The 14,509-nt window shown below is 39.8% G+C and overlaps 1 protein-coding gene across 1 annotated transcript in view; it reads right to left on the bottom strand.

The window, feature by feature from the left end:
• The window catches only part of Hspa4l (heat shock protein family A (Hsp70) member 4 like), a 54,428-nt gene extending 40,283 nt beyond the window's left edge, over positions 1 to 14,145 (bottom strand). Inside the window, exons 1-4 of the mRNA XM_021195570.2 lie at positions 13,705 to 14,145; positions 8,749 to 8,806; positions 5,796 to 5,936; positions 1,965 to 2,087 (exon numbers count right to left, since the gene is read on the bottom strand). Coding sequence (XP_021051229.1) covers positions 1,965 to 2,087; positions 5,796 to 5,936; positions 8,749 to 8,806; positions 13,705 to 13,811 — 429 coding nt within the window. The 5' untranslated portion in view covers positions 13,812 to 14,145. The remainder of the gene's footprint in view (positions 1 to 1,964; positions 2,088 to 5,795; positions 5,937 to 8,748; positions 8,807 to 13,704) is intronic.
• Positions 14,146 to 14,509: the final 364 nt, after the last annotated feature.

Here is a 14,509-nt window from a genome sequence, read left to right as displayed (position 1 = left end):
GGAGGTCTTTGATCCACTTAGACTTGAGCTTTGTACAAGGAGATAAGAATGGATCTATTCTCATTCTTCTATATGATAGCCGCCAGTTGTGCCAGCACCATTTGTTGAAAATGCTGTCTTTTTTCCATACTTGCTTATTCTTATTTATGTCAAGATAAGAAATGCTTTCATTTAGCCCAAAAATTAAAAAATTAATTGAATATATTAATGTACAAAATAACTCAGTGCCCTGATGACCTCAGGGTGCTGGGATTCTTAGTATAAGTTACAATACCCATCTCAAAGTTTCTCTCATTAGGATGTGTATGTGGGGGTTGTACAATATCACAGCATATGTATAAAGGTCAGAGGACAGCCTGTGGAAGCAGCTCTCTTCTTCCATCTTCACATGGGTTCAGAGGGCTGAAGGCATGGCCCCAGGTTTGAGTGGCAAGTGCCTTGACTCACTGAATCATCCCATTGCTCCCAACTTAAGCAATTTGCTTGCTGGGTTTTTTATTTATTTAGACAGGTTTTCACTATATATATTGGCTATCTTAGAACTCACTATATAGATCCTTTAACACAGAGATTTGCCAGTCTCTGCCTCCTGGGTCCTGGGATTAAAGGCACACGACATATGCTCAGCATAAGTTTTAAGTCAGCAGTCTTTATTTTGGTTGTGTTGTATTTGGTGTATATTTTGTTTGTCCTGGATATTAGTATTCTTCTCCTAAAAAATCTGTAAGTGAATGAATATGTATGGTTCATATAATACTCATGGGTTAATTTATAGAACACATGTTTTTGTAGCTGTTATAGGTACAGTAACCCACAGACTAGACCTGTCCTCATACAACTATGACAGACAGACCTTAGGACACCTGTACCAGTCTTAAACATATTCACAGTGGTAACACTGCAAGCACACTCTTGGAAATGAATTACCTTATATTTTTCAATATTAAAACTAGGATGTAATAGTCTACCCTTATGAGGGAATCTCTGAAGTTTACTAAATGTGTTAATACACATTAAACTACTATAGTTCTTAAGTCAGTGATAAACACTATTAACTGCTATTTATAAATGTTTCCAAAGTAAAATACTAATCTGTAACGTTTCTTTCCAATTGAATTCAAATTATGAGAATATTTGATGGTTAAGTTTACTGAACAGTTCATAATCTAATTCTTTTTTCTGATATGAAACTCTTCAACTTATGTAGTCAACTTTAATATATCTACATTAAGTTGAAATATATAAGTTAAAAGGTTAACATTATTCAATGAGATTTCAAGAGATAAGCTATGGTAGATAAATATTTTATTAAGGTCCTTAAAAAAAGAATTCTTAAAAAAAGGGGGGGAGAGTTGGTGGGGGAAAAAGAATTCTTAAATATGTCTTTTCCTGAGACAGAGTATCTGTAACTTCAAACTCCCACCTGTAACCTCACATCCCTAACTTTGAATTTTTAATTTTTTCCCTAAAACATTATGTATTTGAAGTTGGGAAGTTAAATCTATTTAGGAAGATTATCTTTCAAAAAGTTTTTAAAAGTTATATTCATTTAGTGTATATCTTCGTATGGATTTGTGTGTGTACATATGTGGGAGGAGGTACTCAGGCAGAAGTTAGAGGACAGCCCTCCGGAATTAGGTCTCTTCTGTCACCATGCGCACTCTCAGGATCAAACTCATGTCCTCTGTCTTGGTGGCCAAGTGCTTTCACCTCCTAAGCCTTCTCACTTGTCCCTTAGAAAGAATCTCACATGTGTCAGTGGCATCAGCCACTAAAATAATAAAACAATGTTTTTTGAAGGGTTGCTGATTATCAGAACTGACTTAATAGGAAAGCCAATTCTAAATTTTACCAAATAAGGCAGCTTTTAACAAAAAAAAGACAATATAAGTTATTTTCTGGCCAAAGGGAGAAATTACAAAGAGAACCCTTTTTTTTATTGACGTCAATGCACTGCTGCTCACCGAGATCACACAGTCAGCCACTGGCTTCTTCAGGGCATTTTCTGAGGTTTCTTTAAGCTTAGCCAGCAACATCCCAGTGACTTGCTCAATTGCAAAGGGCCGCTCTTCTTCCAGGTACCGCACCTACAACCAAGATTGACATGCTAAGAGTTACCCACTCACAATGCATGTACCGTCATCTACATGTCACACCACGGTGGAAACGAGTTAGTTCCTTACATACAGTAACTAGCAACACTGGGCATGCCTCTCACCTTTAGCTCCACACAAAGGACACTACTTTGAAGGGACCGCTTAGGTCCTTGTCCTTAAAACCAGTAATTTTTATCATTCATTTTCCAAGTATCATATAAATAATGTAGAAAAAAGATAAAATTCTATTTTTAAAGTTAGTTCTCCTCAGCTTAAAATTAAAGCTTCAGTCACATGTTTTTGAAAACAAGAAATTTAAGACACAAGGAAAACAAAGGAAAAATCCATATTAAGAATATGTAATATGTATTACACCAAAGTTCCCAGGGGTAAGTATGGATTAAGTATAAAATTTAAAATTAATGAAGACAAGGTTTGTGCTATACTTTACTGCCTAACTGTGTTGCATTTAGGGATATGAGATAAACCTGAGCAAGGAACCTGTACTTTTTTTTTTTAAGATTTATTTATTTATTATATGTAAGTACACTCTAGCTGTCTTCAGACACTTTTCTTCTCTCCAGTCCAAAGATATATTTATTTATTATATGTAGGTACACTGTAGCTCTTTTCAGACACCCCAGAAGAGGGCATCAGATCTCATTAAGGATGGTTGTAAGCCACCATGTGGTTGCTGGGATTTGAACTCAGGTCCTCTGGAAGAGCAGTCAGTGCTCTTAACTGCTGAGCCATCTCTCCAGCCCCCAAACCTGTACTTTAAAGTAACTTAACACATTTAAAAAGCAATATAGAACAGGGCTAGAGAGGTGGCTCAGCAGTTAAGTGCAGGGACTGCTTTTCCTTAGCTGGATTCAACTCCCAGCAACCACATGGCAGCTCACAGGCATCTCTAACTCTAGTTCCGGGGAGTCTGACCTCTGAAGACAACAGACATGATACAGACATACTGCAGGCAAAACACCGATACACATGAGATAAAATACAAGTGACATGAAGAACCTAAAACATAGGAACATATGAAGAACATAAAACAACTATTTAATTCACCTAATATAAGCCTATGTTCTTTGCCTCTAGACCCCCAGAATGCACCTGACACTAACCTTTGGAAAATTTCAAGAGAATGCTCTCAAGCCTAGCAATCTTTATGTAAAAATAAGCATATATCTAAGGAAACGAACGATCTGAACCACAACTAAAATTGTTTTCTACTGTTTGCAATCCATGTAGAAGTAACTAACAAATGATATTGAACTGCTGCCTATAAAATGAGGGGGTATGGGCTAGAGAGATGGCTCAGTGTTTACGTGCACTGGCTGCTCTTCCAGAGGACCCTGGTTCAATTCTTACCACCCACCTGATAGCTCAGAACTGTCTATAACTCTAGTTCCAGAAGACCTGACACTTTAATACAGACATACATGTAAGCAAAACACTGAAGCACATCAAATCAAAACAAGTTAAAAATTTAAAAAGTAAGGGGGTAACATTGAAGTTAGGGTGTGAATCAAGCAGCAGTCTTACAGTAACTGGCAGGCGTGGTGCACAGTACTCCTTTGTATAAGGTATTTGAGGGTTAGAGGAAGTGAGTATCAGGTACATTCAAATGAATCTCTATAAGGAAAAAAAGTGGGCAAAATACACAGGGCTGTCTAGCAATATTCAGCTTCCAAAGATGGAGAAGTGGATCACAGGACTGACTCTTTAAACTATCTTTTAAAAAAAAGCCCTTTAAACTATCCTATAGACACACACTATGAATATGCAACCTTCTATTGCTTAAAAATTAGTTTTCCCTAAACAATAGTTTTCCCCAGCTCATTCATGAACTACAATCTATTTTACTTAATTGTACATGTGTACTTTTTTTTTCTAGTGCCGGGAACCAAACTCAGGTCCTTGTGCTTGTTATACAAGCACTTGACAACTGAGCTAAATAAATCCTCCACCCTTAAGTCTTATTATTTAAAAAAGAAAAAAGGCAAAATATTTTAATGATCTTAAGTTGTAACCTATAATAGATAGGATTGCTAAGTGGTCTTTTACCAAGACCTCACAAACCTAAACAATATCTGACTTCAATTTTCCAACTTAGTTAATGCTAGTATAGCTTAGTTATCCAGCTCCACTTAGCAATCACTGACCCACAGATTATACCAAAGCATACCTTCAAAATCTATCTCTGTCTTTAACCTCTCAGGGGCATCCCTGACCTATCTTAACAACAACGTTCTCCTTATTAAAATCTGCCATCTACTCTAGTCAGAATCCTCTTCTAAAACTGGAAATACAGGCATATCCACAGCACAGACACTTCAAGCTTAGAATTACTAAAAACAGCTGTAGGGAGATAGTCACAAAGCATAAAGTTCCAGGAGTATACTATAAAGGGCTTATAAAATTGTGCATGGATCTCCACTTTCCAAACATCTCTTCATAAATTTAGCTATATATGCTATTCCCCTTCCGCTTAGCCCTTAGCAGCCACTAATCTACTTTCTACACACATGCATGTACTGTATTCTGGATATTGCAAATAAAAAGGACTCATACTAAATTATGTGGACTTTTGTGCCGGGGTTCCTTTACTTAATATGTATTTAAAGTTCATGTATGGTATATCAGGCCTTTCTTTTTATAGTTGCAGATTACTCTACTGTATAGATATATTTCCTCTATCTAACTCATGATGGATACACAAATATAGTAACTTTGTTACTATACATCACATCATTAATGTTATGAATATTCATACAAACGAATTTTGTGTACATATTTTCAACTTTTTTAGGTTACAGAGGAGTGGAACTGTTGGTCATACACTGACTGTACTTTGAAGTATCTCACAAGTGTATATTGGCTATTTCTGCTATCAAGTGTCTAGAATACACTCAAAAACCCAGAATCCATATCTCAGAAGGGAGTTTGCTTTAACCTTTTGAAATATTACAAGGTTCTTATAAACTTGAAGAACTGCTGTCAGTTATACTACTCTGGGGAAACACTTGTGGCTCTGCCTTTACTTCTCCAAGATTTTCACCCAATGGAGTTCTCCCAGTGATAGTCATTTCTTCTATCAAACAAAGATACTAATTTTAAAAGTTACTCTCTAAGCTAGAATGGTTTTTGCATTCACTAAAATCACTGCGAACCTATTTCTCAGGCACTGCCCTAGTTTGGGTCTCTACTGCTGTGATTAGACACTATGACCACACCAACTTGAGGAGGAAGGAGTTTATTTCAGCTTACAGTGTAGTCCATCATCATCCAGGGGAGTCAGAGCAGAAACTTGGAGGCAGGAGCTGATGATACAGGCCACTGGGGAATACTGTTTCCTGGCTTGTTCCTCATGGCTTGCACAGCTTACTTTCTTACACACCCCTTGACCCCACCTGCCCAGGGTTAGCACCACCACAACAGGCTGGGCCCCCCACCTCTGTAAATAAGAAGATGTACTACAGATTTGCCTGTAGGCAAATACTTGAGACATTTCCTCAATCTAGAGTTCCCCTGCCCAAATAACTCTAACTTGTGTCAAGTGACAATAAATCAGCCAGGACAGATGTACATATGTACTATGCCTTGAGACAGAAGATGGTACCTGAGGGTATGATAGTGACCGTCTCACACTGTCCTTTCCTTTAAGGGGACGCTGCACTCTCTCACCACGATGCTTACCTTAACGCCTGCACTTCCATTAGGCATCTTCTGCAGCTCATATGGAAGCCTGATCCTCTCCGTTTGCACAATGGGGTCATCAAATGATCGCCCGTGAAGCTTTTTGAAGCCATGAATTGTATTTCTTACATTTGTGACTATCTGTTGGCAATGCACATTTGAAGGTATCAGTTACTTGAGACAAAATGAGATACTATAATACTTAAAACCACCAAATCCCTAAATTCATACACTTAAATTCAGAATTTTACTTCATTTTCTTCTTTTCCAACTAGAAAGCAAAGTTATAATGTGAGTATGTATGTAACTTCAGTATCTCTTAAATTCTCTTTCTTATCCTAGAAGTTAGTGAGACACACACACACACACACACACACACACACACAGAAAGAGAGAGAGAGAGACAGAGAGAGACAGAGAGAGACAGAGAGAGACAGAGAGAGACAGAGAGACAGAGACAGACAGACAGACAGACAGAGATAGCGGGGGGGGGGGCAATAATATAAAACCTAAAACTTTTCAAGTAATATGGTAAAAATCTAGTGACAAATTATCTCTTTGCTTTCAGCACTTTGAAAAATTTATGTATATAGTTATTTTGCCTGCATGTATGTCTGTACACTTCTTGCATGTTTTGCCTGCATGTATGTCTGTACACTTCTTGCATGTTTGGTGCCTGATGAGGCCAGAAGAAGTCATCAGGTCTCCTGGAAGTGGAGTTACAGATGGCTGTGAGCCACCATGTGGGTACTGAAATCAAATGTGGGTCCTCTAAACAACAGTAGTATTCTTGGCTGCTGCACCAATTTTCCAACCCCTTTCAGCACTTTCCATCAGTTAATTACTATCTTTGATTTTGTGTTTTCCCCTTAAAAATGTTTTCTTTTGAATTATGTGTATGTGGGTGTGTGGATGCCTGTGAATAAAGGGCTCTTGGAGGCCAAAAGAGGGAGTCACATCTGGAGCTGGTGTTACTAGCAGTTCTGGGAAGCTAACTCTGGTCCTCTGCAAGAGCATTTTGTGCTCTTAACTACTGAGCCATTTCTCTTAACCCTTCCCCATTTTTCCTGTTTTTATTTAAACTGATTTTAATAATTCAGTTTTCCTTTGTTCTCAATATATATTTTCCTGTGAGGTATCTTATATATAATATACTGTTCCCACTGCTGAGAATCACCAGTAATTAAAACCCCTTTCATGTAGTAGAGCTAAGCAGCACTCTTGATTGAAAATGACTGATATTTTGACAAGATAATTTTTTTGTTCAGACTATATACACCGAGATGCTGTACCTGCTTTCCTAGTGACCTTTGAGGGCAAACAGATCTTGAACTTCCATCAGAGAATGAAAACATAGGGGTGCTTAATTAACTTAATTCACAGGAGATACAAAATTAAAGCCTGCTATAAACAAAGTAACTATTTCTGCTAAATTTAAAGCAGTCAAAATAGGTGGCACTAGACAGATGGCTCAGTGGTTAAGAGAGCTTGCTGCTCGATCATGAAGACTTGAGTTTGGATCCCAAAACTCACATCAGGTGGCCTGGAAGGCCTTTAACTCCAGCTCCGAAGGCTCCAACAATCTCCTCTGGCCTCCATGTGCACTGGCCCCATTTCTGTATGCACACACAGACACATAGACATACACAAATAAAATTTAAAAGTTCTTAAAAATACCAAAATGTGATGTATAAACTAATTAAAGGAGCTATTTTTAAGAATAATTAACATTTATATACTACATGACATAACTAACATTTGTATACAATTTGAATATAGAAAACACGAAACGTTTTCACAACTTTATATGACCCAGCACAAGGGAAGGCCTGGGCCAAGTAATGGGAGTGGGTGGGGAGGGGAGCAGGGGCGAGGGGGGTATAGGGAACTTCCGGGATAGCATTTGAAATGTAAATAAAGAAAATTAAAAAAAAAAAAAAAAAAGACAGTCTTTCTCCAGGCGTTGGTGGCGCGTGCCTTTAATCCCAGCACTCGGGAGGCAGAGGCAGGTGGATTTCTGAGTTTGAGGCCAACCTGGTCTACAGAGTGAATTCCAGGACAGCCAGGGCTACAAAGAAAAACGCTGTCTCGAAAAACCAAAAAAAGACAGTCTTTCAAAACTGTAAGCAACAGCTTTTGAATAAATGAGTAAGTGATCCCCACCAAGTTACAAAGAAAGAAAAGCACATTAAATTACAGACTTTTTGAAAGAGGATTTCATGTAGCTTCAGGCTGGATTTAAACTCGCTTGAGATCAGCCTTGAACACCTGATCATCCTAACTCGGCTTCCCTAGGGTTACAAACATGAGAACTGGAAGAAAGTCCCACCTATATGTAAAACATCAGAAACAACTACCAAGGGCTTTGGTTTAGGGAAATAAAGTCAAAACAATATAAAGTCACCAAGCTACCAGGCAAACTTTAAATTAATACTCTATTCATATGCCGTTCAGAAGCCTGGAGATATGCTTAAATTTCATGGCCACACTGAGCCACTCTGGAAATTATCTACTTTGTTTCCTCTACTTACTTTTACTAAAACCACTTCTGTTTAGTCATGGAATGATCCAGAAGACTGCCCCCTATAAAACGTGATCAGACAGGAAAAATCCACATGGAAAGAAAGACATCCAAATTTTACAAGTTTTTAAAGAAATAACATGAAAAATTAGTCAAAGCAAATCTATTTCTCCCGCTTCTTCCACACTCCTATCCTTTTTTTCTCTGTTTTTGTTTTGTTTTGTTTCAAACAGTATCTCATGCAGCTTCTGCTGCCTTGAACTCTTAATCCCACTGCCTCAAGAACTGGGATTACAGGGATGTGCCATCAGACCCAGCAAAGTTTCTCTGACAAAATACAAAGATACTAGACTCTGTCGCACTTGGGATTCTCAACTACCATCATGCATTTAACTTTCTCTCTAAGTCAAAACAACCACACGAACAACATACCTGGCTCTTAGCTGCATTTCCAATGGCTCGAGTTCTGGATCCCAAAGATATACAGGCCCTAAAAAATATGAGAACAAGAGTTCCTCTGCTTCTGTGTATACCATTTATGTGGTTTTAAATGGTTCTTATACAGAAGTAAATTTAAAAGAATTTAAATGATTATGTAAAAATAGGTGGTAGAAATAGTATATCAACAAAATAGTGATCAGAATTTTAGAATTTAAAAAACTATCCTAATAATTGCCAATACTGTAATGGTACCAAAATTATTTTTCAAATTCTACTGCTATGAGTAGTCATATTTAGCAAAGTAAGGCTTCTCGATTTGCACTCAGGCTCTGTCATTCAACAGGTATCTTGTGGGAGTTATATAAGTGTCCTTTTCTTCAGTTCCCATACAGTGCCGGTGATGGCAACACCTGCTCATCAGGTGATGTGAGGATCAGGAGAGTGAATGTAGGTGTCAAGAAATGCTTTCAACACCTGGCACGTAATGAAAATGCAAATTCTTGCTATTTTAATCTCCATGTTGCATGTTAACATAAAAGTAAAGAATGACATTTTTATCATGTGATTGAAGGATATGTTTCCAAGATTTTAGTTTTAACTGCAAGAAACTATTCAATGAACAAACACTGTATACATAAGTCATTTTTCTATCCTTGGAGAATTTTAATTTATTGAACAAATTCAACAGAATACATAGGAGTATGAAAAAGAACAGCCACTTCTACATAACAGGGCTATAGAGAAGCAATTTCTAAATTAAAACTTGAAAGAACATGGAAGTATTTAACTTGTAGCTGCTTTGTGGAAAGGGCATTCCAGGCATATGGGTGGTGCTGAGGTTGGCTACGGCTTCCCTCTAAAGGTTCATGTGCTAGAAACCCGGTCTCAAAGTAATGACACTGAGATGGTAGCACCTTTAAGATGTATGGTTTAGGAGACAGATTATGGGCATTAAACTCAGAACATCAGTGCCAATTTTACAGAAGAATGTCAGGTCTCTTACACACATAGCATGTCCCCTTGATTTCTCTGACATGCTGTGACATAGCAAGAGGTCCTTGCTATAATACTAGCAGGGAAGTGTCCTCCAGTCACTAAAATCAGGAGCCAAGTAAGTTTCTTTAGAAGTTATCAGGCCTGACACTTTCCATACAGTCCTATAAAAGCATTTCCTGATTCTCCTTAACAGAGACATCTCGTAACATCTCAAATCAATTTTACTTTTCCATAGTATATAGTACCATCTAATCCAAATTAATTCCCCAGCTGTATCTCTAGATCAAAATGTGAAATCTGTAAGAAACAAGGTCGACTGTCCTCATGTTCAACGTGGTAGCCAGTGCTCACATGTGGTCAGTTACATTTAAAATAACAAAATCCTGTGTCTCAAGATCAGTCTTCTTTGAGGTTCCTTACAGGCACATGTAGCCAGTAGATATAAAAACCCAAGTAAACAGAGAACGAATATACATAATAGAAAGTTCTCCTGCACAGCACTGGCCAGGATCACTGACTGGTAGGTACACAGGAAGGGCCCTTGTAAAATGAACAGAGAAGTGGATCCATATGGTAACTAGGAATACTACAACTTGGCTAGTTTCATAAGAGGATTTGATTAAGACAATTATCAAGGCCAGACTGTAAATCTGAACTATTTGCATCAAGTAATGAGAATTCATTAAGTTTCTGAGTAATATTATAGTAGTAGTAATAGTTATATGGTGATGTATAATATAAAACAAAGGTTATATTCCAGAGTATGGCTTAAGGGCTGACACTATTTAACTGAGGCCCTTTTGATTCAGCCATCTTTTCATCTGTCTGTTCCTCTCAATTCTGTTACATAAGCTTTAAAAAATAGCCCTATTTTTCTTTTCCCTGTCCCTTATCAGGGACACAGATCATAATATTCTTAGTTTTTCTGTCACTGTGTTGTTGCTTGATGAATAGTGATATGAGATAGACAGCAAGCTCACTTCCTTAGTGAGCCTTTCTGACCCTCTTCTATGTTGCCAGTTTGGCTCTGAATCAAATTTTCAACAGCTAAGCAAATTGTTTGTTTCAACTACAGTGCTAAGGTGTCTGGAGAGCTGACTTTCTCAACCATGGCAATGCTAACATTCTGGGCCAGATACTTCTTTTGTTGGGCAAGTGGGGTTATACTGAATAGCTATATGCTGACCTCTACCCACCAGATGCCACTGATAGCACCGTTTTTTATTCCCTCTGTCAACTGTGACAACAAAAGAATCTTCAGGTAAGTGTAAGATGTTCCTGTGAGGGCAAAATCCAACCCCTCTGAGAGCCACTGCCTTGGCATAGATCAAGAGTTGTAAAACATGATTCTTTAGACATTAAAGTAAGCTTGTGAAACATTTTACTCTCCAGAGACTTTCAGTGTTTGTAAGTAAAGAGACTTAAGTTCTGTGGAGAAAAAGACATCTGAATCCTGTTTATCTATCTGGGGGATAGAAGGGTAGGCATGTCATAGGAGAACATGTCAGGAAGAAATATTCTCGGGATGGCATCTTGTTGCTACAGGCTTTATAACAGGCTTTTTTAGAAAAATATTCTCTAAGCATATACAATTTAGTTTCAACAAAAAATTCAAATCTTTTATTATGGCCAGAATGATTAAATATTTTAACAAATGGAAAATAATACAAGCTTCCAAATGCTTACTAAACATAACATAAATAAATTAGTTCATAACTTGAGCCCATCAACAGAAATCACACAGACAAATATTTAAAAAGCTGATCAGGTATTATGCATGGGAATGCATGCCTTTCAGCTCAATACTCAGGAGGCTAAGGCAGGAGGATCAAGTCCAAGATCAGCCTGAGCTATTTACTCAAAACCTTGTCTCAAAAATAAAACCAGAAACTGATCGGCCATTGCAGATGCATATCAACTATTAAATTATTAGGCTAATTATTTTAGGTTTATGACCTTAATTAAAATTCACCCAGTCCAAACACAAATATGAATGCACAACCATTTTAAGGTTCTTTTAATGATAAATGTGTGGATCTAGAACCTGCTACCTACCGCCTGACCCCCACTTCTCTAATGAAAAGTTTTACCAAATCAAAGTGATGGTCATAATTAGTATAATGATCACAGACTAAAAAGATTATTAATGGCATGTGAAATATCACAACTTTGTATACCTATTATGGGATATCAGATCCCTCACCCCTAAGATCGAAGAGGTGACTGGGAATCAGCTTGTTTGCATGAATACTTGAAGATTTTAGGGCAGACTTAGGTTTGGCTATGTTACAGTTTGCCAAAAAAACTGTAGCCCTTAAAACCCCTAAACAAATTTAAATTCAACAACAAAAATTGCAAATATGGTCATTGAGTATTTGTCTGAAGCAAAATAATCATCTGAAAACTCCACAGTAGTTTTTCATCCACTCAATGTCACTTCTCAAACAAATAAGACCCAACTCCAAATCCACAAAGTAAAAGTAAACAAAAAGGTAGTTATTGTAACATTTGCAAAAATAAAATATAAGCAACCTGAAAGCAGACTATAGGATGGAATTAATGATTGTACAAACACTAAAACTATTTGAATAGAAATACTTTACATAGAGGTTAGTTAACATAACATCAAGTTTTCTATTTTAAAAACAAATAGAAAACCACCTAGAAGTTTTATTTTTGGATAGAATTATAATTTTTAATTTTGCCTCTTCATGTACCTATATTTCTAAGTTTAATAATTTTTCATAATATATATACTTAATAAATGAATAAATTGTGAGTAAATTATTGATCCTGGAATTATGGTGGTTATGTGACTAATGTTCACATTTGTGTATCTAGAATTTCAATAGAGATGTGAATGGGTCAATCTAGAAAAAGAGGAGGCCTAAAACATTGCAGACTACATTTGAAAAGAAATCAAAGCATTCTGTATTCACTAATGCTACTCTGAAACATACTGTCAGATTCTTAAACTACTAGAACTGTTTTAACCTCATCATTTAAAGATGGTTTTACACTGATCTCTGCTGACATTAGTTTAAAATATAGTATGGATCATTCACCTTTCCAAAAAAATACATGAGCAGAATTTTCCTCATCAAATTATAGGTGAACAAGAGTGTACAAAGAGTTTTTCTTGTGCAAGTATTATTTGTGTTCTTTGCCAACAAACTTTCCAGAAAGGAGAAAGAAGTAAACGTGTGGACACAAGTTTCCATGACATAATGCTACAAAGTCTTTCATCAAGAGTTCATAATGGAAACACTCCACAGTCCTGTTTATACAGGATTGTTGCCTCTGACTCACCAACAGCTCACTAAGTAGACACGCACTTTAGGTAGTAGCTTCTAACAATGGCAATTTCCACTAACTGAAAGATACTGCCAATGTACAGCTAAGATTCCCATTGTCCGAGTCTCTCATAGTGAATGCAGCGTTAACCTAATCCCTCCGGAAACTGGTCAGATCATCTCAAATTCTCAAGGACACCACCACATCTCTCCTTTCTATAAACACACAGACAGACAAATAAATAAAGCCAATGACTTCTAGTGTTAGGAAAACTGCCATTCGTTTTCCGAGGTGTACAATAACCAGGGGTCACTTTCTGAGAAAGCTGTCGCTCAGGAGATGGGGGGAGGGAGGGCAGAACGCAGAGCTCTAGCCGGCTTCCTAGCACAGGATAATCCCAGGTCACCCCTCGCTGGCTGCCGCAGACCTTTCTTCCCTGTCCAGGACACCACTCCAAGGTGCCCCCCACCCCATCATCCCCTTCCTGCCGCCCAACGCAGGGGCCCTAAGGTCAGGGACATCTGCAGCGAGCAGAGGTGAGGCGAGCCGAGCAGCCAGAGGGAAGCCCCTGCCCTCCTCGTCCTGGCTGTAGACGCTGCACCTGTCACAGGGGGCATCCCGGGCCCCACCCCAGGAAAGGGGGCGTGCGGCACTTACGGCGTGCACCTGTCGCTGTACTCGTTGGCGATGGTCTCGATGCCGCCGCTCCTCGCCACAGCGATGTAGCAGTTGAGGAAACCGAGGTCAATGCCCACCACCGACATCCCGCCAGAGGCTCGGGCTGCGGAGACCGCTTCCCGCTGCGGGTCCCCACTGCGGGCGCTGCGACTCCTGCGAGAAGCAGAGGAGAGGACCCTCTCTCTATCGGAAAATCTAGGGCAGGGCGTCGGAACTGCGGAGGTGGAGCCGCCCGCCTGAGCCGCGCCGCCTCCGCCCGGCCCGCCGCCTCGTCTCCACTGCGGTTCGCCGCCCCCAACCGGCAGTTACTGTGGTCTGCGCCTGCGCGCTCGGCCCCGGGAGGCGCGAGCTACCGATCGGCTGAGGCTCGGCCGCCTCGCACTCGGCCGCTCCCGTCAGCGCTCGGCAACGGCTCGCTGCGGAGTGGCAGGTTCGAGAAAGAGCTGGAAAGAGGGAGGGGAGGCCGCGGAGCCGCGGGGCGGGGCGGGACAGGGGCGGGGGCGGGGCGGCGGTTGCGCGACACCAGGGGAGGCGAAGCCGTCTCCCGGCAACGCCGCCGGGGCAGCCGTGGCAAGCGGACGGACGCTCTCTTAAGCACCGCCCTCTCAGCAGCGCCTCCCTCCTCGGGGTCGCTCTCCGCTGCACCGCTCGCCGGGGCGGCCCGCCCGCCCGCATCCTCCCAGGGTCCCCAAGAGCTACAGCCTGGGATCTCACCGCCGGCCTCGCCGCCCCGAGGGGCCGCCCGCGTGCGGCTCCTGCTGAGGCTCCTCCTGCAGCCCCTCTG

Source organism: Mus pahari, chromosome 4 (genome assembly GCF_900095145.1).
Source record: "Mus pahari chromosome 4, PAHARI_EIJ_v1.1, whole genome shotgun sequence".
Lineage (NCBI taxonomy): Eukaryota > Metazoa > Chordata > Mammalia > Rodentia > Muridae > Mus > Mus pahari.
Note: the sequence above shows the minus strand (reverse complement) of the source record. Positions and strands in the feature narration are given on the sequence as shown.